Below are 27,591 nucleotides of genomic sequence, written 5' to 3' on the forward strand. Positions count from 1 at the left end.
GTTTATTGTGAATTCACAGCATGTCACCTGAAATGTTTGTCAAAAATGATGAATATATTGTTCATGTGCACTTAAATAAAAGTCAAAATGAAGCAACTTGTTATAACGTGTGTTTTTAATAAAGTTATTAACAACTAACAGTTATTTTCCTTTGTGACTCTAATATTACTTTCAGTCAGTGACCACATTCAAGGAGAGAAATTTACCCATAAAACTGGTGCCACGTAATGAAATTCCAGAATGTGTCATCCACTGTCTAAAACCTCCCATGACAACCATTAACTCCCTGACATCCTCCCCAGTTCTACCAGAAGGAAGCACCTGTCTAAGGGGGCAAAGCCAACAAATCTAATATGAACAGTTCAGGAATGTCACTGATTATTATTGTACAACAGGAAACCCGATAGAACTGGCAAAAATCTACATTTAGAGCTGGTCCACTCCCATATTGTAGTTTTATACTGTAAATGAGGCAACTGTGTAATTATTAGTTTTTATTCAAGGAATTCAGAAAAATCTCCACTGCTGATTACTGATTAATATAACAGTTCAACAAGGAAATCAAATTTAGCTCTAGTCATCTATTAAGGCAGAATAGGATGGGCCAGATGTTAGTGATTCAGTTTGCAGCCTCCATAATATATAACCCAATAAAACAGGGCATGGTATTAATAAAGAATATTACAGCTAGTCAGTCTCTCAAATCCAGTTCTAAAAATTAGGTTTAACTAAGCAGACTTTATATCGCAAAGAATCCTTTAAAAAATGAGGAAGGTTAAATAATCCTAATTCTGAATTTGAAGACAAAAGCACTGACTTGTTTCCATCAAGCTTGGTTGAATTTATTACAGATGTGAATTCCGGGGGCGTTCGCGATACGTCCAATACGGGTCCTCATTGGCCAGTTGGCGCTGTCAATCATAGACGTCACGCCGTTAGCCGACCAATGGGTGGTCGAGATTTGTGGAGTAGTGTAAAGGATGAGCAACAGGCTGTTCCGCTGACTGTGGAACAGCAGTTGGAGTTTTACGTTTATTTCCTCGAGAAATATTAACTCTGTCACGCTCTTATGATTTAGGGTTAGCCCAGTGTCGTTGGACTGGGGGTAGGTAGAAGAAAATACCCCCACACCTTGTTTTAAGGAGAAATAAAGGTTTCTTCTAACCTTTGCCATGGATGAGGTACGGCCTAGCAGTGGTGCTCAAGCCCATGGGCTTTCACCGCTGTTTCCCCCCGGACTGCAGGCTATCTATGCGGAATGTAGGAGACTTTACCCCGAGCAAGCGAATCCCCTGCAAGTCACTGCTATTGTTAAATATTGGTAAGTACCCCGCTTCTGTGTTGCCATCCCGACAATTCCCTAAGGCGCTGATTTCGTTAGCCAATGGCTAACCAGTAGCTAGCCTAGGCTAAGCTAACCCTTTGGGCTTTTTACATCAATAATGCATATTTTCCATACATGCTTACAGTATTTTGCTTGCTCAGACACACGATACCAGTGAATTAACGATGATAAACTGCTCTGAGACAGAGGTTTACGCACCTGGCGAAGTTTGTTCTGCAGATTTACTGACGAGTTGATTGAAAACGTCACTTTAATGTGGACATTTTTCTTTACTTTCCACAGGTTAGGGGGGCCAGACCCGTTAGACTATATCAGCATGTATAGGAATGTCGGCTGTCCATCCCAGGACGTCCAAGAACACTGGCATTATGTCAGTTTTGGACTGAGTGATCTGTATGGAGATAACAGGGTTCATGAGTAAGTACACAAAGGCGAATCTTTGTTTTCATGGGAGTTGAGAAAATGACAATACTCGATTTCTGAGCTGGATTTTGCATTGTCTCTTTCCACTTGAGTGTCGCCACCCTGCTGACGTGCACGCCGCAAAATGATCCTTTTTGGAAATCATAACAATCATTGTCATTTTCTCAATGCTCATGCATGTGTCACAAAGGAACAAAGCTTCAAGTGTCCCACTGTGTGTGTTCGTTTGCGTGTCAGATTTACAGGATCTGATGGACCAAGCGGCTTTGGCTTTGAGCTGACTTTTAGATTAAAAAGAGAGGCTGGAGAGACGGCACCACCGACCTGGCCCGCTGAACTCATGCAAGGGTTGGCTCGTTACGTATTCCAGTCTGGTAAGATTCAGTTTCAGGATTGCTGTTGTTGACAATGAAGCATTTTAAGAGTAAATGCAACTGTTAATCTGTGTGAAGTAATGAAAGTTTAAACCTGACACACTGAGTGTGGTGATTTCACAGCTCTGTACGGCTTCTGTCACTGATAAAAGCTCTGTTAATTAGCAATGATTTGCGTTTCCTTTAGTCACACTTGGTTACTAGACTAGTAGATGATTTACCTGTGAGGGATTTTATTGAGCCAATTTTTGGTTTCTTCTACCCAGCCATCTTTTAAAGAGGAGGACAAACACTGATCAGGATAATGTGTCTTCCTGTCTCCTCTTTACCTGAAACTACTGTTAGCTTAGGTTGTGAACATGCAACCTATTTCAAGTTGAATAGGTAAAGACTGCTGAGAGAGATTGAGAGGGTGTCTAGGAGAGGCACCGTTGGAGTTTAGAAAAGGTATTTTCTGCATTCTGTCTTCCAGCTGTGGTCAATTTGCTCTTGGGTGGGCCGTGTTAGTGAGTTAAATGAATGCTGACTCTGGGCCATCTTCACCCTGTGTTTCCTTTTAAATAAGTGCAGGCTGTCCTCATCTGACCTTCCCAGCAGGATTAAATATGAAATAAAGTGGTTTTTTCATATTTTCCTTGCACGATTTTCCTTTTGAACAAAGAAAGAAGGAACACTTAACACATATTTAGGATTTTTTAAAAATGAATACAAACTGGGATTTTTTTTTTAATAGAAAACACGTTTTGTAGCGGCGACCACGTGTCGTGGCACAGTCCACTCGACAACAGCGAGTCTCGTATCCAGCATATGTTGCTCACCGAGGACCCTCAAATGCAGCCAATTCAAACGCCATTTGGCACAGTGGCCTTTCTTCAGGTGAGCTCCAACATGTCTTTTAACACAGCACCACCCCAGAAGATTAAGATTATTCAGGACATTGTTTTGTTCAGCCCATACATGTTTCACGCACGAGCGTGGCTTAAATGTGTAAAGTTAAAAACACGAATGCAGTCCATGTGTCAAATTCATCACGGTGTCCTGTAGATTGTTGGTGTGTGTACAGAGGAGCTGCAGGCGGCGCAACAGTGGAACGGGCAGGGTATTCTGGAGCTGATGCGTGGAGTCAGAGTGTGAGTACAGCCGTGCGTCCGTGAACGGAACCGCTGAATATAACAAGCGATGCTTTCAAATAATTATTTTTGTTCACGTATGATCGTCATCTGAGTTCATTAGTCGCACCCGTCCAGTTCAGTTGTGCTCTGCTTTGTTTGATTCATCGTGCTGATTTTTAACTGGGGATGAAGTCGGTGGTTGTTGTGTGCACAGGGCTGGGGGCCCCTGGCTTATCACTGATATGAGGAGAGGAGAGACCATCTTTGACATTGATCCACATCTACAAGTAAGGCTTTAATGACGCCTGCATATAAAATAAAATAAAATATTGTGTTTTTTCCGGATATTCATTAGTTACAAGTTTAGCCACTCGTGGTCATCGGTACCAGGAAAAACTGCTGTCTCCTACAGAGACATAAAATGGAAATTAGTGCTGAATTATTGATTTTTATCTCGTGTTTAGTGCCCCCCTTTGGGCTTTTTCAGCAGCCTTTGCTTGTTTTTCCACAACGCGTCCTCACTCGAACTAGTGTTGATGATTGCATATATTTCTTGCTCATCTAAGCAGGAGCGAGTGGACCAGGGCATTGAGACGGAGGGCTCCAACCTGAGTGGGGTCAGCGCCAAGTGTGTGTGGGACGATCTGAGTCGTCCACCGGAGGACGAGGAGGACAGCCGCTCAATCTGCATAGGCTCGCAGCCACGGAGGCTTTCGGAAAAAGGTGCGGAACGTCCCAGTCAGCTCTGTTGTTGGAACCGGGAGTTCCCCACCATTGCCTACACCGCCGCTCGGGTTTCCTGGTGCAGGTTGTGCGCGATGGTGTAATTTCATGGTTTGGTTTGTGTGCGTTGACAGACACAGAGCAGATCCGGGAGACCCTGAAAAAAGGGCTAGAGTTCAACACCAAAGCAACGCTCCCCCCCATCAGCAGCCAGAGGCAGATTCAGGAGAGACCTCAGTAAGTTCCAGAGCTGCGCGACGTCGTCTCCAATGGCAACGGTGATACAGGAAATCACACTTTCGCGCTGTCTTCACAATTGTTTTGCATTTGTCACTCGTATGAAAGCAAACGGCACCGATGACGTTGCTTCTTCTGGCACGTCCCATTTTCCTTGACCCTTTCTTTGTTTCTCAGGAGTCGGAAGGACAGTTTGGAGAGCGAGAGTTCGGCGGCCATTATTCCTCACGAGCTGGTGCGAACACGGCAGTTGGAGAGCGTCCATTTGAAATTTAACCAAGAGTCTGGCACCCTGCTGCCCCTCTGCCTGCGGTACCCGGCCTTTATCATAGAAACGAGTTCCTGAGTAGCTCAGTCAGAGCAGCAACATCTGTAGTCGCTCCCTGAGCTCCTCCTCCAGGGTAGATTGATGCAAGTCTGTTGGGTTTGTCTCCAGGGGACGGTTGCTCCACGGGAGACACTTCACTTACAAAAGTATCCACGGAGACACAGCTATCACCTTCGTGTCATCGGGGGTTGAAGGAGCCTTTGCCACCGAGGAGCACCCGTATGCAGCCCACGGGCCCTGGCTTCAGGTATTGATTTTATAGCACACGCCTCGGCTTCAGGCTGCTGCTGGTCTTTTTTACGTGTCTAATAACGCGTCGTCTGCAAAGATCCTCTTGACTGAAGAGTTTGTGGAGCAGATGCTTGGGGATATACAGGAACTCGGCACTCGTGATGAGGTGAGGGGTAAAGGTTTTGCACTTTTGCTGCGTTTCTGGGCGATCGCTTATATGTTTTAGCTGTTTGCCTTCTCTCTTTGCAGACCAAATTACCAAAGGAGTACAGTTGGCCAGAAAAGAAGCTGAAGATTTCTGTACTACCAGACTCTGTGTTTGATAATCCTCTTCAGTGAGATGTGGAATCTCTCTCTAGCTCAACCACACATCTCTGGACCCTGTCAGAACGCAGACTGGTTGCCCCCATGATGGAGAGCAGGAGACCTTTTCACTCAAGATGATGGCCGTTACTGCGTTCTGAGGCTCTGAAGGCTTCGTTTGGCTAAACAACCCAGTAGATGATCAGCGTGAATATTCAGCACCGTCACGTATGCTCGACACGTACCATGTTTGAGAAATGACCCAATAACTGGCTTATTGCTCATTTTAATTTATTCCATTGACCTTAAAAAAGACAGATGTCCAACAATGACCCTCTTCGTCCCATCATGTCTGTTCTGTGGAAATGCTGGACATTTTATGTTTGTCATCTTTCCAAAGTCTGCGTTGTTGAGACTCCTCGCTTCACATCGTTACTCCTGTGCATCATATCCAAATACCACAAATGTGTATTTGGCATCGAAAGGACCTGTTGGGAAATCTGTGCCTTGAGTCTTAAGGACTGAAGAGTCTCTCTTGGCTCTTGATGCTGCCTACAGCTGCTTTGATCTCTGCATCAAAGCGCTGCTTTTTTTTTTTTTAAGGTGCGATTGCATTCCAATTTAACACTCAAGAAAACAATTGCAGGATTTTACTGTGACGGCTTTTTATTTTCCTTTTTTATTCAGCGTGACAAATGTAAAGTTTAGCTATGGTTCATGGTATTTTCTATTTTATTGAACTGCCTGATTGTAATCCCAAGTGCATTAAAAAGTGTAGTTATTTACACAGAAAACTGATTGTTCTGTTTAAAGAGGGAGCAGAAAAAATTGGTTGCACGAGTAGTGATGATTCGAGCTCTGGACAGATCTTCAAAAAGGGGATAATTGATTAAAAATCCTTTCATACTTGTGATAAGTGAGATTAGTAAACCAAAAAAACAAATTTTACTTTGCATCCAGGTAGAAAATTCACATTTTTTTTTTAATATGGATCAAGAAAACCGCGATAATGGAGAACAAGTGTCAGAAACATCCCATTTGGAACACACAAACACACCTTGAGTCCACTTTCCAAGAACCGCTTGAAGCAAATTCGTTATCAAGTGGCGGCTGAACACATTTTTGGGTGACGGAGCATCGGCGTCTCATGACGTTTCGCATCACAACATCATCCAATGCCGAGTGGACCAAGAACTCCATGTGTGAAACCTCTGTCTGGTACAAAAAGTTGTCTTCCATAAAAATGTCAGCGAGCCGCTCCCTACGGCCACCGGCGGACTTCCTCTGCTCACTGCTTCTGTTTCTTCTTTGCTGGTTTAATGGGGCTGATCTCCTCGTCTTCCTCATCAGCTTCGTCCTCGTCGGACATGTCCGAGTCTTCAGCCTGTGAAGCTGCATGAGACGCATCCTTTATTTCAGGGTCATTTCTTTATAAAATGGCAGGTGTTTATCTTTTCCTAATATTAAGAAAGATCTAATGTAAATTACCAGTGAAGTTTGGACACACCCCACTATTCTTTCATCAGTTAATATTGCCGAAATGTACCGAAGGCCCCAAAGAGTTCAAAGGACCCAGCCCGGCTACCACAGCAGCAACATTCCGTCCCACCCAGTTGGACCAGCGTTCATTTTTCAGCTGGAAAATGATCCCAAACATGCCGCCAGGTTGTGTCAGAGCCACCCGAGCAGGAGGGATGGAGCGCTGCGTCAGACGACGAGGCCTCCGCAGCTACCTGACCCCCAGAGTAAAGGCCAAAGGGCTCCCAAGTGCTCAGCACCCCTGGGAATGCCGTCCCAACTGTTGGAAGCCCATTTGAGGGGACTACATCATGAATCTTTGAGTAACTGCTGACTATATTGTTTATTTTTGAATTCCAAACATGTTCATTCACAATTTTGATGCCTTCAGTGGAAAACCATTAACTGACAAGGTGTGTCTGAGCCTTTGACTGGTGGTGTGAGACAGCAGTGTTCCTTACCTATGAGGTGCAACCCGCTGACACTAACTGGTCCTACCCCAGCCTTCAGCCTTATGGTCACAGGGGCTTTCAGCTCAAACTCTCCCAGACTCACCTGGAGGATGGGGATACATTAAAATCACCTTTAAACAAGCAAGTTAAAAAAAAAAAAAAAAAAAAACGGGTGTTGGTACCATAGGCAGACAGCTGACATGAAGGTTGGCGATTGGCACTGAAATGGTCTTTCCCTGGTGGTTCATGGCCGTCACCTCCACAACATTACTCTCCTCCTTTGCTCCTTCTCCCAGGCAAATCTACAAAACAGCATCAAACATCTTTCTACGCTGCGTGTAGCCTAAATGCGTCGGTAGTTTGACAGACACGATGCAGCGAATGCTCTTTTGAAAACTCGACAGTTACAGTAAATGTACATACTGTTCTGAGCTCAAGGAAATGCTCCAGGTCCTCCTCCTCATCTCCTTGGAAAGTGTAGAAAGGCACTTTAGAGGACAGTTCACAGCCTGGAATATAGAAACACAGAAAAACCTAAATTCACGATTTTATGAACACAAATAAACAAAGATCAGGGGATTTTAAAAAATACCAAAGCGGGATCTTCACTGTGGGACCATCATAGAAGAGCCCCACGTGTGAGCCACCAGTGGCGGAGCGATAGAATGTTTAAATTGATCTTACTGAACAGGAAGCTCTCCAACTTTGTTTGAGCTGGCCGCCCGATTTCCGACGATTCTTCATCCTGGAAAAACATTCTGTTGGACAACTAAATCTCGGTTTGATGTTATCCGGAGGCAAATGAACCCGTCAAACGAAGAAACAAGCAGGTCGCAGACTATATACGTCATTTTACGTCATCACCATGCGCCGATAGTTAATAAATAACGCAAATACTGATCGATTTTCGATTAAAAAAATGAAATTACAATCAAAATTATCTGTTTTTCAGATAGAACCCCCCCCCCCCCCCACATAGGGTTATTAGTTTAAAATAAAATATTCATGCAAGGACTCAATAACGGATGAAGACAATGTAAATTATAATGATTTATTACTTTGTAGCCTTATCTTACATACAAATCTACATAGTAAACGGTTAATTGCATGATTCCTCCTCCCCTCCAGAAAAAAAAAAAAAATCCTGTTCAATCACCCCTCTGCATAATTGGAGCCCGTTCTCAGTCACAGCCCATTTGTATTGAACCCTGTTGGTTCGGGACACCGATAAAATGCCATACATGTAAAAACCGGTGGTTGTGTAGGGGAGTTTTCAAACATAGCGGAATTACAACCAGACAAGATAAGAGCTCAGCGTAAGACAGCGTAATGAGGCCATAGTAGAGAGGGAACATAAGATGGCCGCACATATCATACAAAAAATAATAAACACTGATTACAGCCAAACATTTACAGTATTGTGCTCATGGTTCAAACCTCGTATGTGTAACATTACTCTCAAAGCAATCCAAACTCCTCATGCACATTTTGAACAGCATAAGCAAGCTTCCTAATGTTAAGTATATACAATTAACATTCAATAGACCGAGGAGAACCTAAAAAAAATGAAGAGCTGTAATTCAGCAGTGTAGGAGTCACTGTGGTGACACCAAGGCTCAACTTATAAGACATTCATTTGAAAAGACGCCGCGTCACAAGCTGAAAAATACGGCAGAAGCAAACTTAGATGAGTATCTAATAGTGGTGAAGCATAAGGGTTATTTTTAGAACAGTCCTAGTCCGAGCCACGTCTCAAATCAATAATGAAGACCACTGCCTGGTATGAGATGCCAAGTCTTGGTAGGTTTTTACTGATTGGATCTATAGCAGACAAATGCATTGCTATTGCAGGTTTCTGAGACTCTGATCAGTCAATGACTTAATGTTTTGTAATTTTCTGGAGCGGAAAACAAGCAATAAACCTAATGTCAAATTGAGTGTACGCAAATAAGTTGTCTGATGTTATATGAAGCCAAAACCAGAAGGCAATGAACCAAAAAGGCATCATAGAGGAAAAAAATACCCCCTAAATAAAGGGAGAACAAAAAATATATATGTAAAAGAAAATGGCAACAAGCAAAAAAGGTGAACAAAAATAGGCTGTGGGCCATGTTTGTAAACCGATGGTTTGTCCTGCATTCTTGAACAGAAACTCAGGTATATACTTGTGAGACTTTCAGCCTCTAGAAAGTTGTCTCCTTTTAAGTCTGACTTCCGAACCCCCAAAGCTACATTTTCCTCCGGATATGTACAGACATCTTTCACATTTCTTCTCGTGTTTCTCACATGTTGCTGTGGTGTTGTCGTTTATTTGGTCAGGAAAAGCTCTCATGTAGCACTTGACAACCTGGAAAAGCAGGATGAGGTGATCACAAGAGGAACCCTGGACAGGGCTCTCTCTTTTTTACTCTTCGCTCTGCATCCTTTTCAGATACGCACTTTGTGCTCAGACATGCAGGCAGAATCCGTGTATTGGACCGGAACAGAATGAGCCTGTAGGTTGAGTTACAACCTCCTATATGAATGGGATGCGGGACACCCAAGCTGGGGTGTAACTCTTCCCTGTGGGTCTTGATTCTAGATGGGCTAATATGAGGGAGCAGCACAGCACATCTGTGATGACTGTACCTCTATGCATGAACGTACTGGATCAAAGGGTCCACGATGTGGCCCGATGAGTAACAAAGTACAAAAATCCTTATCAAGACAGTAAACACCCCCACTGGTTACTGTAGCACGGTCCTTCTTCACAGACTGCGTCCCATTATGATAAAATCCTTGGGAAAGCCCTCCATTTTGGCCACTTCAAAACATCCCAGTTTACCATAGAAGTCCAACATTCTCTTATCAGCCTGATGAACCTTACAGAAGGCACCCAGAGACCCTGAAAGTGGAAAAAAAAAAAGTCATCTTGAACATGTTGGGTTTATTGAATCTGTTAGGTTACCGTCAGACTGCTGTCACTCACCGTTGGCCTTGAGAGAAGACAGGAGACATCCCATCATGCTTTTGGCCACACTTGGGTCTGTGACCTTGGCGTGAATGTCAACCTTGATGAGCGAGGGGAATTTGGAGAGGAAAGATTCTGGAAGTCCTTCCTCCTCTTCATGGAAACTCAGCATCATCTTCTATAAGGATTTTTTAGAAAAGCGACTCTAAATATTCATATTTAGTGGAAAGACATTTACCTCACACATCCTGGTATTAGATGCTGTCTATTGTCTAACTACACCAAAAATAATCGTGATGATGTAATCAACTGCAGGGTGGACCCACCTCTGCCTCGGTGAGATCCTTCTGATCATCAGGCTTGTTGTATTTCTCCTGCATGAAAGGAATCCAGTTCATCTGACATTTTTTGATGAATGGCTTGACATCCACTGTGCCCAGGGCGTAGCCACAGATCCCCTCCTCATCCTCAAGCACAAAGCCGTACTCTGAACTCAGTGTCAGCAGACCTCCCACTAACCTGTGGACAACAGCAGTCAAGCGCTAAGCAGGAAACCACAGTGGTCCATTCCAGATCAGGACCAGACTGAAGAGTGTTTTACCTGTCACCGATGAGGTCAGGTTCTTCAACAACAGGTATATCCTCCATTCCCTCACAGTACATTTCTTTACAGATTTTATAAACAGCCGCCTGCAATCAGAGACCAACTGTTGTTACTGTGGGGGACAGTAATAGATGTGTACAGCTACAGAAAACAGTGAAGACAAAAACAACGGCAGCGTTCAGCACAAATATGCAGCAGCCTGAGGACCAGTAAAGCAGAGCACCATCCAGTACAAACCACTGGGCAACAATGAGCATATCTCACCTCATCTTTGGGAAAGTAAGGTCTTATGGAATAGAGTTTGGATGTTGGCATTGAAGGTGGAGGTTGGTAGAAAAGATCGTTTGCTCCGTCTATTGGCAACAATCTCTGTGGGCATCGAGAAGAGCGATCAGTTTCACTGAGACCAGGCTGTTTCCTGCTGGCTGTGTATTTGCTACACTTAACCACTATCAAACCAAAAGGAAACAGCGAAGAGAGTTTTTCTGAATTTAAAGCTCTTAATACTAATAGTAGAACTGGTAAACTACTTTCCTTATTGATCTGACAGCAGTCAACACTGGCAACAGTCTCATTTTTACATTATTGACAAAGGAACATACCACAACAAAGCCACACGCATTTCCAAATGTTACAAAAAAGGGTCGTGGTTTGGTCTGACTAAGGCTTTACTGGCTGAAGGAGATGCTTTTTTTCCCCCCTTTGCCACATATCGCTGCGCTCCTGTTGAGAAAAGTGATGCGTGCGCAGAGACAGAGAGAACTCCAGGAAAAAAACTACCAGTTGACCAATAAACACGAGCTAACTTAGTCATTTTATGTCAATTGCCATCATGAGTATTGTTTTTCTTCTTTCTGGCTTGACAGGTGTCTTTGATCATGGAGTTTTCTCACAACATACGCTTGTGCTGCAACGCTTGCGCTTGCAAAGGCTTGGCAATTAGTGCACTGTGCTTCCCTGCAAAGAAATAAGACGTCATGAAAGCCTAGCCGTGCTCGCGTGCGCTGCATGCGCTAGGGAAAAGCAGCATCTCCTTGGGCAGTTGCTGAAAGAAATTCAAATTAATCAGTCACTGCTTTGCCAAAACTGGCTCTAAGCTGGTGTTTCAAGCTGGGGATTCACCAATTGTCCCTTCAATGTCTCAAACTAATAACAAGACATGTGCATCCTGGGAAACTGGATGTTGTGACATCTAGCACACGACAATCAGCTGACCTTTGCCAGACCAAAGCCCCCTTTACCTAATGTACCATTTGTCTTCTTTACCAATGACATTTTGTTTTTCATTTTGATCGCTGTAGATTTAGTGCATCAGAATACCTGGAACTCTCCTGCTAGACCTCCCCTAAAGGCCCAGGGCTCTTGGTCTCCTTTAAGGAATTGTGCTGAGGACTGACTACGACACCCTGTTAGGAGCAGAGCCAAGCGGACATTGTTACCAAAGGATGGGGCTCTCTGACACAGATAAAGCAGGTGGGGAGATATGGAAGAAGGGAGTCATATGTATCTAATGGCATACGTCATATTGATAAATGATTCCCCACTAATCAAAACACAAAAGGACTCAACTTAGGATATAGTCATTATACGCTTACGGTCGATTTTCTAATATAAACGGGGCTCAAGCAACTAAAGCTTACATGTTTGCAAGAAGAAATCTGTTACTAGAGTCTCGCTTTTTAATCATTATTCAAAAAGGTTTTGTGCTCCACAGCATAAACTCTCAATATCAATCTGGTTCAAAACGTATTATAGACTCCAAAATTAGTCACATCATGCAGTAGAAAGGCACATGTTCTCAAAAGGACAAGAGACGATGGACTCGGGTACCATTCTGTTGAGAGACAACTTAAGCTGCAACACAAATCTCCAACCAGCTACAAAGTAAGCTTCAGCTACCATCACCCCACGAAGACTCCCGTGTGAAGTCACATTCTCTCGTCTGCCTCGTCACATGACAGGGAACGGAGTCATCAAACCAGGAGGATAAAACGCCTCCGCATCAACACCTCCCAAAAACAATGGCCTTTCAACTCAGAACAGATGGACCACCGATGAAATTCAACCGCAGGTATAAAGTATAAGGAGAGCCATACATTACAGCTAAAGCTCAAAGGGACCCCGATTCTAAAAACAGTAGCACTGGCGCTAGCAGACTAGCTGGTTGATGAACAGCTTTATCATGTGACTAGACAATTGCAGCGCGTGGAAAGGATACCTCGCCCTGAAACCTAAAATTCCTTTGATTAACCAACCCAAGACAGCAAACAGATGCACCCACGGGAGGAACTCCAAACTCTCATATTCAAATTTTAAAAAGCCCCCAAAGCCCTCAAAATTCTGAATGCCAAAATTCAGCACATTTGTCATTGCTACACACTGAAAAAGATATTTGTGATTGGTTAAAGTTCAGAGGATGGAATAAGCAAGGGCCAGTTCCCTTTAGTAGGTGCATCCGGCTAGTCTGGGCCATTTTATTACCCTACTGATAAAAACAAACAAAAAAACAAGTTAGAGTGTTGCTGCCAAGGAGAAATTTGGAAGTTATCGTTTCAAAGCTATATCGCTGCGCAAAATGTGACTTCATCCGGAAGACTGCTTCCTTTCCTCCAAATCCATTTAAAAATTTAGAAATCTACTTTACAAAAGAACGACAAATTTGTTTAAACACGAACAGAGGAAAAAGACAACGCCAACACTGCATACATCGGCCACTGTCGATCCAATAGCAGTAGAAACTTGTACTGTGGATTCTTCCATCTGTACACAGCGAAGGGAGAAAACAATAGAAAATAGTCATTAGTAAGTGTTCTCAGAGCAATAACCATGGAGGTTGTGACTAGGTGCCAGCTGCACAGCTTCTGTTCACAGTAAAACAAGGAGCCAATTGAGTAGATACGACAGAAGTCGATGTTTAGGCACCTCAGGATATCAAATTTAGGGGTAACGGAGGACAACACTCTCAAAGATGTTTCAGAGACAAGTCACTTTCTGGGAATTGCGAGTGTGAATTCAGGTGTGGCTTTGCCAGCATGGAGATGCTGCCTGCTGTGTACTAGAATCCTCAGCTTTACCAGCTGGACAGGGGAGAAACCTGTGAATGAAACTGGGTTACAACGTAACCTACGGGCCATGCTGGTGCTTCAGACTATTGAAAAAAACACCCCAAAAGAGATGGAATGGTTCTCAGGGGGCAGATTTTCACTCATTCTGCATCACAGTGTACTATTTGGAAGATTAGGATTTGAAAAGAGAAGTGAGAAAGAGAGAAGAAGAAAGAGTGAGAACAGGAGAGAGAGGAGTGTTCACTATGATGGAGTATGAGCAAATGATTTTAGATCCACCATTTTGGCCACAACTTGTAACCATCCTTCGAATCCACATATCAAATAGATCAATTCTCATATTTGAGATTCAGTTTTTATGCATCAGAATGGCCTTCCACAGTCAGTCAGTCAACTTGCTCTCCAAGCTCGCGAGCGCGCTAGGGCATGGAGGAAGGAGGGGGTCTCGCCCTTCCCAGAGACAGAGAGATGGAAGCAAGTGTGTCTGTGAGAGAACGCAGTGGTGATGTTTCTGGAGACACAGCAAGCAGCAATAACCCTGCTGGGATGTTTGCCACAAATTTAGATTTCACAGGTCCAGTCGTAATAAAAATGAGGATGGAACCAGTGCAAGTGGCATTTAGTCTGGTAAATAAAGAAAGCATTCATTGCGTGGAACAAAATAAAAGAAAACACCAAATGATCAACTCTAACTATTAAGAGCTTGAAGAGACCTATTCTAGGTTCACTGATTAACTGTCTCCATGTAGGACGCGACACTACTACATTTCACCTTTTTAAAGGTGGTGCCCAAAAACTCTGAACTAGAAATTATTCATTTAATTGCACAGTAAATTGGTTCAATAAACCAATATCTAATTGAAATACAATATAAACCATGCAGCTAAGTGATAATTTTTTTTGTAATTTATATCTGACTTATTTGTGCACTTCTTCCACTAAGCAGAGTCTCTGAGAATAATAAGCATAAAAAACTCATTATTGCTTATGCTCAACAGAGGAAGTGTGTTACAGTCCCAATCATACATACCTAACCACTGAACAAAAGACTTGACCATAGAAATGATGCTCTTAATGTCCCAGATATAGGGGTACAGGTCGTAGAGGATGGTGCGGTTGGCTGAATTCGATAGCCGTGCAAACATCTGGATGACTGAACAGCACATCTCCTCAAACTTCTCAGCTCTTGCTTGCCATTCTGCTGCCTGTATTTAAAAAAAGTTAAATCATAATACTCAAATTTTATGGATTTTATTTGGTATTTCAAGAGAAGCACACTTATTTCTTTTAACATTATGTGTGAAAATAATTTATACAGGTGCTAAGTTTCAAGATTGTACTATTAGAACCTGTGCTTTCTTTGAGATATTAAAGCCAGCGAAGCTGTAGTTGACACAACTACCCGCTATAACAACTTTCTTGACAAACTGCACCACCCAGTGGACAAAGATGATAACACATGTCCACCATTTTGTTTCCAGCAACCACATACTCCAGACAAATGTTAATGGAGAACCTATTTTCTGTTTTTACAGCCATTTTTAAACCAAAGCAACCAACCTTGTCAGATTCCTTGCGCTTGCAGTTGACACTGACGACGCTGCTGTTAGCTCGTAGCCAGTTAAACTCCCGCAGCATCTGCACAGCCTTGTTGCCGTGTTCATAAGGCAGATAAAAGAGCTCTGCCAACAGGTTCAAGTCTTCAATTGTGATTGGTTCTGCTGTGAAGAGAGGCTTTTCATCTGGCCCAGGTACAAACATATCCTAAAAAATAAAGTTTTTTAAGGTATTTTAACATTATATTTTTGTTTCATACATACAGAGGAGGAAAGAGACAAATGTTTCATGCACCTGTTTGACCTGGTCATCTGTCTGCATGGGGGCGATGTCGCTCCCAGAGTCCTCCTGAAGGATCTCTTCAGGGCACTTTGACTCTGCTAAATTCTCTTTGTCTAAATCCATGGGCTTCAGGTCCTCGGCCATTTTTTCAGTTAGGATAACACCAACGTGCTTCTCCACTTCAGGATCATCCGTCATCTTCTCAACCACCATTTCCATGGGCTCTTCATCTGAGTCCTTCTTCTCCACTTCCACCTGCAAACACATAAAAATGATTAAAAACTATGACCTATAAACTGAAGGTAATGCATTACCAAAATTGGCAAACTATTTAGGCCAAATAAAAAAATAACGAGCATTGTCCCAATTAATTCACGGTAGAGAGGAAATGGAACTTTATTGTTCAGCTTACCTCCTCTTCCTCCTGAGGAACTTTTGCCATAGGGTGTGGAAGTTGATCCAGACAGAGAGGCGGTATGGCCGGAGACATAATGGGCTGCTGGAATACCGTGGTGACTGTTGTGGAAGAGCAGAGAGAGGGAGGAGGCATGGATGAGACATCAATGGCTGTGCCTTTGATACCACCCTGAGACACCTGATTGCCTGAAATAAAAAGTTGAGCTTCAGTATTATGTTGTTAAATTGCATGATTATTATAAATGCATCAATAATATTAGTTATGCTCAAATGTAACTTCTTCAGAAGCAATTTCTAAAGAAGGGTGTGATAGAATGATACTTGGCTTACTGTTGTATTGACGAGGAACACAAAATTCCCCAAGCCATTCTGTAAGGGCCAGCTTCAGAGCGAGCTGTGGGCTATAGAGCATATCTGTCTCCAATTCTTCATCGCTGCCCTCATTTTCTAACTTAATCTGGATAGACACTGTGCTGTCCTCACCATCAGCTGGTAAAGGGAAAGAATATTATTGACTGACATACACAGTGTATTTGTATGCAATTTTAACACTTACTCATCACCACATCCTTGCGTACTCCGTTCATATTAGATTTGTACCAGGTGGCCAGAGTGTGGATCGCTACAAAGTTGGACTCAAATTCACAGTTTGGGTTGGTGAGGACTCCCTTCAGCCTTGGAATGAGCTCTGTGGAGCGGCCCTTATATGGGCCCAAGAACAGTCTCTTCTGATCATAGTCATTGGCATGAATGTTGTCCCAGATGACAGGGGCTCTTCTCAGGATTTTTGATACTTCCTCAATAGACTCCACTGAGATATCTTTGGACACCACTTTTGGTCCTACAGAGAAGGAAACAAACAGTTCTCACTATGATACACAGTCGACTAATGGGAACAATTTTGCATAAGGCTATGAATAAGAGATTTGTTCTACTGAACAAAGAAAACGTGGCCTTGCTCTCTTGAATAATATTAAAAATATCTCAACCAAGTTTGGTGTCCAGAGCTCATGCAATATATTCAGAATTGTCCCATGTTTCCTCATTAAGAGTATAATAATGTGGGTAAAAATTTGGTATTTTTTTTACAAGGGGCATGAGGTGGAAGTGGTTTTAAACTCACCCGTCCACAGCACATCAATACCAGGCAGTAGCTTTTCTCCTACTGTACGGAGGTAGGGAGACTGAGCGACATTTGGGTAGCAAAGAGTTCCACAGTACTCTGGATTTGAACAACAGAAATCATGGTTACATGAAAAAGCTGTGAAAACATGCAAATGATTTTGATGCACTTCACAGGTACCTGTTGGGCAGAAAAGGAAGGTTTCTGGCTCTCCTAGGTATTGGTAGATCTCATTGGTAATTGAAACCTGAGCCTGCGCAAATGAGCTGAACACCTCTTTATCGGCTGGGCACATGTTGTGATCAATGTCATCAAAAAGTAAGGCAAATGATTTACAGCCAAAGTGAGTAACCTGAGGAGTGGTGAAATAAATAGTTATTACAGTAGATGGAAAGATGTATATTATACAATGCACATTTACAGAATCACTAATGTTTCAATACCTGATCAAGCTTCCTCTTAAGTGCAGATACCTCTTTTTGATTGGAAAAGGTTATGTCCAGTCCAGGAGAAATGGCATATATGAACTCTATTGCATGTTCTTTAGCGGCGCTAATTAAGGTCATGAGTTGCTCTACAAGATAAATGTGGAAAGAGTCAAATCTGTGCAATTATAAAGACTTATCTGAAGACAGGTTTTCACCTCTAGGTTTGTAGTTCTGCCTCAAGACAAATTGTGCAAAGAAATGTAACTGTAATCACCTGCTTCCTCTACTGAGTAGAGCTCTCTCCAGAACATCCTGTGCTTGTAATCATCTTTGGGTGCATAAAGGTATGTGTTCAGTCCCCATTTCTGTTGCCTGTTTAATACAATGTTTAATGTCACTATAGCACCTTACAACGCGTAACCACGTTACAGATACTGTCCATGGTTACTCATACCGTCTGAAGAGCTCTTTTCTCTGCTCCATTGTCCATGGGCGACCGTAAAAACCTGCAGTGGAAAATAGCATTTTCAGTGTTCTGGTCCAAAACGAGCCAATAACTGCTAAGCTAATTTAGCTGACATGTTAGCTAAATTAAGCTCGTTTTAGCTATCATGTGAGCGAATTTAGGTTTAACAACTTTGACTGTAGATCACTAGATCGAAATTGTGATGCACTTGTAGTGACTCGGCTTCTTTGACGCCGTCACTTAAATATTGTTACTGTCCAAATATGTAGTAAGCAGACTGATAACGACTGACTAAATGCGTCAAATTAATACCCACCTACTTCTAAGACGATATATATCTCCGTTCAATCGTTTGTCGTGAGCCTTATGAAAGAAAGTATTTTATTGGATGCAACTTACCTTCAACGACTCCACTTGTGAATTTTCTAAGGCCCGTCGTTTCGACTGCAATGCCGGGCTCTTCCACCGGGCCGGGGGCCTCGGCACAAACCTCTCCGGAGACTGGGTTGGGGCTCTGCTCACCGCCTAATGGAGGAGCCTCCGTCGTCTTGTCGTTTTGAACCATTGCTTAAAAATCGTATTGCTAGCGCCAATAAATAACCCACTGAAATCAGGTATTGCTGGTTGTTCAACGCGCTTTAGCAGACAAATGAAAAAGATCAAACCGTCGTGGGTAATAAAAACCTGATTAAATGATTAGCATTTGCTTCTAAACAACGCGACTTTTTAAAAAAATGTTGTTTTGTATATTAACGGATACGACGACTGTTGTTTTTTTCCTGCTTCATGTTCATCTCCCGACAGTAGATTTGCCCCAGTTTTCGTTCGTTCTTCCTGTTTACACCGAGTGCGCATGCTCACGAAACCGGATCAAACCAGTCAGATCTGGATCTGCGTGACAATCACCAGCCAACATGTCACCGATTTAAAGAGATAGATGGCCCTTTTTTAACCACGCTGCGCATAAGAACGGGCCCGTTATCGCTTCAATATTTTTATAAAGCTTGGCTAAATTTATGCCGCGATTTCGTCCAACGCTAGTGCATATGCAGTCAATAGAATACACATTCAGTAAGACCTAAACTAACCACAAAGGCTTAAAATTATTTAAAGGTTTTACTATTGTCATGAGAGTAGCATCGAAACTAAGTATTTACCATAAATTCAAATGGAGAATACCCCCAACGTAGGAAATCTTTCTAAAGATCTACTGTAGGAGCAGTGAGGCCTTGAAACCTGCTTGCCATAATATGGCAACTATATATTTTTCAAACATCTTTTAGTTTAATACATTTTACCTTGAGACCAATTAGAAAAAAATACAGAGCAGACCTCCACAAAGCACATCATTTCACCACAGAATAGCAGTAATAACACAAGGTCATCTAATTGTAGGTTGCATTGCTTTATGATCAATGACAATTTCATTAAATTCCATAACAGTCACAGAACCTCTTCCTTTGGGGGAGATAGTTTTCCAACTAAAACGTGCCCCTTATACATGACTGTCACCCTATCAGCTTTTTCTATTCTTTTAATGAATCATAATGTGCTTGATGCATAAACTCTTAAAAAAATAAATCAGCAAAAACACAGCATTCAATGTTTTTTTTATTTAGGTTTGTGTTACCACCTACTCCCAGTCATTAGGGAGCCCCATTCCACTTACCCCATTCCACTTTTAAAAATGTTTCTCAATACAATTCAAATTGAATTTTACATTTAAATAAATGTTTAAAAAAATTATTTAATTTTACTTATTCCATTTTTTTTCTTTTGCTACTTTCATTACAAATCTTCACTTCAATAGAAGGTGTTAGCTTGCAGAAACAACAAAAAAGGGAAAACAAACACAAGTAATGCAACAACTAAAAGGTCAAGACAGTGTTGCAGTCTGGGAGCCATTGATTGGCTCTGAGGTAAGTGTCAGCTGCTTCCTCCTGCAGGCCTCCCGTTACCTCTTCAGATTCTGCTGGGCCTGCTTTAGTAAAGTGTCAAAGTCTAGTGCATGAAACTTGCCCTTTGCAGGGTATGGTTCGTACTCTGTACTTGAATCTACGGAGGGACAAGAAACACAAGACAGGATTTTATGTAAATTTCATACTGTAGTAAGACCACTTTTACATCCTGCTGAACCATTTATTAAATTGCTTCTGATCCACAATAATGTCATGTTTGTGTTTAACTGAACAGGTCAGTGAACCAGGTCAAGTCACAGAAAATTTCAAAGCCAAAAATCAATGATTAAATGAATGATCCCTTGCAAGCCAATGATGGAAGACAAAGGCCCCATTTACAGCTGATATACAACTAGTTTAGCGTTCCTGGATGTCAGTTTCTACTTTTATTATCCCCATAGCTCATTTTACCATTTGTTGTGGTATTTTTAATCTGGCAAAACACCTCATTTCATGGCTAGAAGGTGCTATTTGGAATACCTAGGTCAGCATAGCTGGTCTGGCAGAACTGTCTTCTTCCACCAAAACAGAGATCAAATGGCAGCTCATCGGGTTTGCGTAGCTTGAATCCATTCTCAATAGCAGCAAAAGCATCCTTGGTGTCGTAATATGTCACAAACCCATAGTTGTCCCTATGACAGATGAAGGGGGGGAGGGACACTTTATTCATATCCAGATTGTCACGGCCTGAAGGTCAGAGGTCAAGCGTGTATGGAATTTAGATGTGACTTGCTTTTAAAAGAGCAACATGAGATTGTTGTCAGGTTGCCCCAGTTATGAACAAGTTTGGATTTCATGTAGCACTGTCGCTTGGCCTAAGAGGTCACCGACAGGACCGGTCAGGTTCAAAGACAGTGCAGTGTGCTCACATTATACAGCTCATAAGAGTAGATGCAGGAATTCATGATTTCAAAAGTAAAGTGATTTTGTATTTACCCATGATTCCTAAAGTGCAGGGTGCAGTCTTCGATCTCTCCAAATAAAGAGAAGCGCTCTTTAAGTTCTTTTTGCGTCATTGTTCCCCTTATTCGACCAACGTAAACAACCCGACGCTCTTCCTAACAGAGCAACACAGCGAAATCACATCACTGACATTTAAAAATTCACCAATTTTCTTTTGATACCACGATAACTTACAATTGCTCTCTCTTTAGTTTTCTTCACCATTTCCAAATTTGTCTTTGCACTCTGAACAAAGCCAGGTCTCAATGAGGGTCTGAGGAAGACAAATTGTATTTAGTTAAAAACCTTTGTATAACTACAAGACAAATGATAAGAAGAAGCTAAATGAGCCCGACTCCCAAAGACATACCTATACAACCTTCTGCTCTGTTTTACTCGTCTCTCAGGGGATACAGAACGTGACCTAGAGCGACTCCAGGAGCCAGAACGTGAGGAGGAGTACGAGTACCTCCTCCTCCTGGGTGGTGACTGGGACACAGAGCTAGAATGAGATGACGAGCTGGAGCTCCTGTTGGAGTGATGGCGACGATATCTGGAGAGGAGAGACACAACATTAGCGCTGAACAACAGATTACACATTAGCAAAAGACTTTAAGCATCCTCACCTTTTCTTGGAGGGTGAACTTGATCTGGACCGAGATCTAGAGGAATCTGAATCTGAACTGCTGGATAAGGGGCTGGGGGAACGATGGGATCTTTTTCTCGAGCGGCTGCGGGTTGTCTGTTTAGGTTCAAGAGAGTGAGAAGCCACATGCTGACGGTAGGATCTCCCAAATGGGCCTTTCCTGGAATTTTCCTCCGTGAAAGTCTCCTGCTGTGTAGGTGAAGCATCAGGAGACTCCAAAACGGAGCTGTTTTCCATCCGATCAGTTCTGTGATCCGGGGCAGCTGTCACCAGAACACTTTCTGCTTTGGTTGCATTTGGAATCAGAGGGGCCGACGAGACTGGAGCAGCTGGAGGAGTCTGTACAGTGGTCGTTGTGGGCTTGATGGGTTTAATAGTGATGACAGATTGTTGTTTGACATTCCAGCGCTTGCTTGTTTCTCCTGTGCTTTTGTTGTAGAGGCAATAGTCATGATCCATGCATGCCACTTCTGGGGCGACAGTGTGTGCAGCAACGGGAGTGGGTCTGCTGCGGGACCTAAAAGAGGGTAGAGGCCGTGCCTCTATCTGGATAACCTTAGATGGGCTGGACTTGAAGACCTCGGTGGCTTTGCCCTTCCCCAGCAAGGCCACAGGGGCCAGTGGTTTCCACATCTGATGTGGAGGAGTAGCTGGAGGGGTCAGAGCTGAAGCAAACGCGTGCCACAATTTTATTCATGGAATTATCCGAGTTTGGTAAAGTTAAACTGGGTTAAAGAGGAAAATGTTAAATTACCTGCGGTGCTTGAAAGGTCATTCACTCTCACACGTTCCACAACAGTTTTCTCAGGAACTGCATCAAAGCTGCAAAGGTGGTAAAAAAAGCTTATAAATACAACTCTGCTCCCAGCAGACTTTATCACCACAACACAGCCATTCCTGAAATAATCACAGTTTGTGGTAGGTCTTGGCAAAACAGAACTCCATCACTCCAAGAGCAGCATTAGTGCTGTAGGGTAACTCACCCAGAGTTTCCTACAGCTGCTGCTCTACCAGAGACCCCCAGCACACATTGTTCCTCTTTGGCTGATGAGAAAAGGGAAAAGGAATAATTTTACTTTCATAAATATAGTTTTAACCAGCAGAACCAACTATGCATATAATCACTTGTGCACCGTTATTGGTTTAAAGATTCTGAAAATGGTGAGCATGTGGCTAAAATAACAAATCATTACACAGTCCACTGACATGGATAATAGCATGGAGTTAAGTCACTTGTTCGGGGCATAAACATTCACCAAAACAGCAGGGTGAGAGTTAAATGGATTTGCCGACAGAGCAGAATTCCACCAGCAGAGCAGATGAATACAAAGCGCCTACTCTACAGCAGTGAGCTTTTATTAAAAAGGCGATGTTTCTATTTAGATTTTTTTTTAAAAATGAAACTGCCAATATTTCCAGTAGTCTAAATATTTCTTGCGGAGGCTCAGATAAAGTTTAAAAATGGAGGAGCACAGAGCCTCGCTGAGAGCATTTGGTCTTCTCTATGCCCTGTTGCAAGTAACAGTAACCTCAGAAATGACACTAGCAGCCCAACATGGCACCAACATAACTTTAAATTAAAAAATCTCCTCACTTGTACTTCAGCAAGAAAATAAAGTTGAATTAATTAATGATTACCTTGGGTTTCTTCAAACTGCTCTAACAAGCTGGTCAAATCAGCAGCTTCAATACCTATAATAACATGAAAAGACAATTTTTAATTATTAAGGCAAAAAAGGAGGTGTTATAACAAAACCTGCTCAAATGTGGAACACAAATTTAAGTATGATGTTAAAACCTAACCCACCTATTTCACTGGTAAAAGCCTCGATAAGCTCCTGTGTGGAGGTCTTTGGCTTTTGGGCTTTTCCTACTGTACGAGGGTTATCTTTATTTTCAGACACTGCAGTGGCTTCATCAGTCACGGTGCTAACACTGATCTCCTGACCTTTCATGAACAAAGCACCACGCTCTTCCAAGTTAGCAGATGAGGCAGCAGCAGATTCAACTTCCTCTGTAGTGGTTCTAGAACGGGTTTGGAGCCGTAAAACCCTTTGATTAAACCCGGCATTCCCTTCTAAAAGTGCAGGGCGACTTTCCCCACCTGGTGTGGGTGATTTGTAAGGTTTCTCAGATTTTAAAGGATGTGAAGGAGCGGATGGGACTGTAGTGATGTGCTGCTCTACGGCCACATTATCAATGGAATTAGCAGTGAGATGTGGAGAGGTTTGGGAAATAGGTGATTTTGAAGTTTCGAGTGTCTTCTGGGGTTCAACAGCAGGAACCTTGCTTGTCGAGGAAACCATGTAAGCTGGAGGCACCAACAGTGCCTCAGGGGTGGGTGGTGCACATGGGCCCCTTGGCTGCCAAGCTGGTTTGACGTCCTCCTCTACCCTCCTTCCAGTATGAGGGTTAGTGCGCCTTGGATCTCTAGTGCTTAGGTTGGGAAGGCAAGGAATAGGTGGAAGCTCCTTAGGAAGTACTGGAAGGCTGGGCCACTTTGAGCTGTTGTTACCATCCATCTTTTCCACCGGAGTCGGCTTCTTCTGCTGTCTGAGTTGGCGGTACTCGGCTAAACTAAGCGATTTAGGCTTTGGTTCGGTAAACGAAGGAGCCACGGGGGGAGGACTATCGCTCACATCTGGTGAGATAGGTTGGGAAGGAGACCTGGGAGTGTCTGAGGACATCAGAGGTGCTGCTAATGAGCCTTCCATTTCCTCAGAGACTGGATCCAGATGTCCAGGCCTTTCACTGGACTGCTGCGAGCACGCCACTGTGATGGACCCACTCGTATCAGGTGGTGCATTTGAAGCTGTTTTCTGGAGTCTCGGTAATGCAGGTGTTTGAATCTGCTCGTTTATTTCAGGCTCAGTGAATGGCACATTTGGGATTGTATTTGGTTCCACAGGTAAAGGCAATGCTGGTTCAGGGAGCACCTTCGCCACATTGTCTTTCATCCCTTCTTTTACCAAGCTATCCTCAGGCTCTGTGGGCTGTACCTGCAGGTTATTCCCTCCCACAGGTTTTGGTTGGCACTTTGTCTTTGTCTTCTTCTTCTTCTTCTTTTTCCTCCGAGAGGGGCTTTTCTCTTTAATCCCCTCCCGTCTTGGAATTACCATCTCAGCTTTTGTATCTGAAGTAACTGGTTCTAAAGGGGATGCAATGTTTGCCGGGGCCTTACTGTGGATTCCATTATCATCGACAACACGCTCTGAACTGTTTGAGGTTTCATCCGAAAGCTTCTCATTTTTTGACTGTTCTTTACACGGAAGAGAGACTGGAAGATCCATGTCCGGGATCGCCAAAATCGGTTCTCCATTTTCACCCTGATCCACGACTTCAAGTAAGATGCCTCCTTCGGGCAAGATCTGTTCCCCCTCCTCATTCTCTACAGAAATTGTCATACAGTATGGGTGCATTTGCCGGACCAGGTCTCCCAGACTGACTGAAACACCATCTTGACCCTCTTGCTCAAAGTTAACAGGAAATGGGATGGCCAGACCCTCCCAGTCTGGGAGTTTATTATCAGGCAGTAAACTGTGCCCTATTGGACTCAAAGTGAGGGAACCATCTTCCTCATCTTCCCCATCACTCCTCTGGAGAGTGTCTGTTTTTATCCTTGGAAGGCTCTGCAGAAAGTAAGACAAGACTAAATCAATCCTGAAAATGTATCTGCTTAACAAGTGTCTATAATGCACACGAAAAAACAAAACTACCTTTCCAGTTAATGAGGGTCTTCCATTACATAGTGTTTCTTTTTCTGGGGGTGAACGAGACAGACAGAGCAGTCTTCTAAACTGCAGACAAAACACGGAAAGAGTAACAGTCAGTAATACCTCCTACTTAAAAAGAACCACATGTGTCAGCAGTTTTTTTTTCTTCTTCCAGCCCCGTTCATTCTTTGCTAAGGCCTGATTGGGGGGGGCAGGGATTTGAGAGGCATATGTAGACTTATTTCTGAGAGCTGGAAACCCACCGGCGAGTGTTCCCTTGCCTTCTGACCCGACAGCAGGTCTGAATCAGGGAGTGTGTCAAACGGGGACAAGTTCTCATCATCCACATTATCAAGAATCTCCGTCAAGGCTGTTAGCAGCGTAGCTTCATTCTCTTCATCTAGTCCTTTAGTCTGCACAGAAAGAATTCAGAATATAATGAATGGCACAATATTTACATTAGAGGGCTGACACGAGCCACCATAAAATTAGTCGCGAAACAAGTCTTACCTCTATTGTTGGTGCGTCCTCAAAGATCGAAAGGATAGAGGGGTCTATGCAGTTTTGGAGAGCCTCCAGCGTTTCCTCAGAACTCAAAGTAGAAGTCTAGAAGGAAAAGAAAAATCATTTGTAACTTTTGGAAAAGTAGAACGTGAGTCATGTAAAAGTTAAGGCTAGAAGACCTAACCCAACAATACATGGAGCAAGTTATTTATCCAGATACTTGCAGTCAAGTAAATTTATGAGACCGAGCTTCACATTTTAATCATTGTAAATTTAAATTAAGGTCCTCAGAATTTTTTAGAGATCTGCTGTAATCATTGTAGTTGACATGCACTTACATCAAATACAACTTTTCTAAATATTTAAATATCTCATTTGATCTATTTACTATATCTAAAAAAAAGGCATGTGAAGTTTCCCATGACTTTACTCAGGAAAATGTTCCAACATAACTAAACCGGTATCGTGAACTGTAGAAAATGATTTAAGAGTAAAATATTTTGTAAAGACTTGTCAAAGTTTGTACAGAAAAACACTGTCAGGTGTGGCATTTAAAGCTAGGGTGAATGGTGAAGTGAACATTGAAAACAATCAAATGTTACAAGTTCTAGTGATCCCTCACAGATCTAGCGACTGTGCCATGATCAGTCAGATCCCCTGGAATGTTCACTAACACAGGTCCCCTGCAACACAACACATCTGCAAACATCACGCAGCTTTCTCTGCCTGCAGCCCCACGTGTATCTACCAACACATGCACCCCGTGCGCAGACGTGTTTGGGCCTTACCTCAGTCCCTCCACACGCACGATCCAAAACCCACGTGTTACACTACAACAAATGCAACGGGGGGTTCTCCTTCCGCACCAGATCGACATTTGTCTAATCAGCATGTCACGACCAGAGTTGAATTTGTTATATTAGTAATTTAAAACGAGCAGGCCGTCTGGAGGCGTCATGCAAGGGTGTCGACTGAAATTTAAACGTGCTTGACGCAAAAAACAAAAAAACAAACTGCGCATGTGTGAATGAAGCCGACATGTGATTCATCGAGCCACATGTGGGTATACACAGTTTGAATGAATAGAATAGAATGAATAACGTGCTAGTGAGTCGGTGGGGGGGATTAAAACTCGTATAGGTGTGAGGGACATCAACAGACACGTGCTCGTTACAGCAATGCACCTGTCAATGTGCACCATGACAAAGATATGCCACAACGACAAGAGCAGGGTGGCTAGCATGTTGAAGGGATTGTTACCACGTGCAAATTCAGAGTACACCCCGTACTTTTACACCTTAACCAAGGAAAATGGCTTAAATACGCATCCATTTTATTCAATATACAAAGGGAAAATTAACAAAGCCAACTATTATTCAAATACAAGACTGTCACGTCACCATTTACTTGTAAAGCCGAGAGGAAATGCCGTTCACGTCAAGCCAGACCGAGTCATCAGTTAACGTAGACGTACAAATGCACACAACTTTCTGAATTAATCACTACGCATTACTCAATAAAGTCACGATTAAAGGGTTTCCAAGACAACAGCTCTACAAAACCTCAAGAATTTCTTATTAAGTCTAACTAATGATACTTCAGACGCATCCACGTGTCACTTTTCCATGTGCGGTCCACAGCCCGAACACACAACACGCCGCCTTCGGCTTCGATAAACGCCCGGAAAACTGTTAACAGCGAGAACATACGACGTATAATATGGTAACACCTCTACTTTACCCCATCTAATTTGTCCAGCTGAAATAAATCCATATTGCACGCAGTTAAAGTCTCTTCGCCTGCGCCCCACCGCGCCGCCATCTTGTGTACTCCAGCTCCGGACTGGCTTCCGAATGAGAAGAACGGAGGCGCTGATTGGTCGGAATGGCG

General features: G+C 43.0%; 4 protein-coding genes and 1 non-coding gene across 8 annotated transcripts; 1 reads left to right on the forward strand and 4 right to left on the reverse strand.

The window, feature by feature from the left end:
• Positions 1-952: 952 nt before the first annotated feature.
• sufu (suppressor of fused homolog (Drosophila)) lies at positions 953-5,870 on the forward strand. 2 transcript variants are annotated; one of them, XM_057047317.1, is made up of 12 exons: positions 953-1,321; positions 1,628-1,762; positions 2,006-2,142; positions 2,876-3,018; positions 3,187-3,272; positions 3,469-3,541; positions 3,824-3,977; positions 4,112-4,214; positions 4,392-4,526; positions 4,651-4,789; positions 4,871-4,939; positions 5,023-5,870. In XM_057047317.1, exons 1-12 carry the CDS (start codon positions 1,173-1,175, stop codon positions 5,110-5,112), a joined length of 1,413 nt encoding a protein of 470 aa, XP_056903297.1. In that variant the 5' UTR covers positions 953-1,172; the 3' UTR covers positions 5,113-5,870. The 2 variants fall into 2 exon arrangements, with proteins under 2 accessions (XP_056903297.1, XP_056903295.1); XM_057047315.1 differs by having other exon boundaries at positions 954-1,321; positions 3,821-3,977.
• Positions 5,725-7,910, reverse strand: npm3 (nucleophosmin/nucleoplasmin, 3). Its single transcript, XM_057047407.1, has 5 exons — positions 7,731-7,910; positions 7,470-7,555; positions 7,229-7,348; positions 7,056-7,149; positions 5,725-6,468 (listed from the first exon to the last, which is right to left on the reverse strand). The coding sequence occupies exons 1-5, from the start codon at positions 7,801-7,803 to the stop codon at positions 6,365-6,367; spliced, it is 477 nt and encodes a 158-aa protein (XP_056903387.1). The 5' UTR covers positions 7,804-7,910; the 3' UTR covers positions 5,725-6,364.
• Positions 7,911-8,083: 173 nt separating this feature from the next.
• On the reverse strand, positions 8,084-18,794 carry oga (O-GlcNAcase). Of its 3 annotated transcripts, none has more exons than XM_057047256.1 (19): positions 18,338-18,794; positions 17,927-17,978; positions 17,747-17,844; positions 17,488-17,618; positions 17,225-17,396; positions 17,045-17,143; positions 16,478-16,762; positions 16,252-16,410; positions 15,917-16,020; positions 15,517-15,759; positions 15,226-15,429; positions 14,696-14,870; positions 13,307-13,360; positions 11,921-12,006; positions 10,865-10,969; positions 10,598-10,686; positions 10,323-10,515; positions 10,015-10,174; positions 8,084-9,930 (listed from the first exon to the last, which is right to left on the reverse strand). In XM_057047256.1, the coding sequence occupies exons 1-19, from the start codon at positions 18,501-18,503 to the stop codon at positions 9,794-9,796; spliced, it is 2,712 nt and encodes a 903-aa protein (XP_056903236.1). In that variant the 5' UTR covers positions 18,504-18,794; the 3' UTR covers positions 8,084-9,793. The 3 variants fall into 3 exon arrangements, with proteins under 3 accessions (XP_056903236.1, XP_056903234.1, XP_056903235.1); XM_057047254.1 differs by having other exon boundaries at positions 15,917-16,107; positions 18,338-18,793; XM_057047255.1 differs by lacking the exon at positions 13,307-13,360 and having other exon boundaries at positions 15,917-16,107; positions 18,338-18,792.
• Positions 18,795-19,531: 737 nt separating this feature from the next.
• Positions 19,532-27,591, reverse strand: pprc1 (PPARG related coactivator 1). Its single transcript, XM_057047242.1, has 14 exons — positions 27,442-27,591; positions 25,708-25,803; positions 25,461-25,610; positions 25,201-25,281; positions 23,292-25,113; positions 23,123-23,176; positions 22,468-22,528; positions 22,239-22,306; positions 21,465-22,149; positions 21,209-21,391; positions 21,034-21,112; positions 20,833-20,954; positions 20,377-20,528; positions 19,532-19,993 (listed from the first exon to the last, which is right to left on the reverse strand). Exons 1-14 carry the CDS (start codon positions 27,520-27,522, stop codon positions 19,893-19,895), a joined length of 3,735 nt encoding a protein of 1,244 aa, XP_056903222.1. The 5' UTR covers positions 27,523-27,591; the 3' UTR covers positions 19,532-19,892.
• LOC130534385 (small nucleolar RNA SNORA50) lies at positions 20,617-20,756 on the reverse strand. Its single transcript, XR_008952890.1, has one exon. It is a non-coding gene; the product is annotated as a small nucleolar RNA SNORA50 (small nucleolar RNA).

This window comes from Takifugu flavidus, chromosome 11 (genome assembly GCF_003711565.1).
Source record: "Takifugu flavidus isolate HTHZ2018 chromosome 11, ASM371156v2, whole genome shotgun sequence".
NCBI lineage: Eukaryota > Metazoa > Chordata > Actinopteri > Tetraodontiformes > Tetraodontidae > Takifugu > Takifugu flavidus.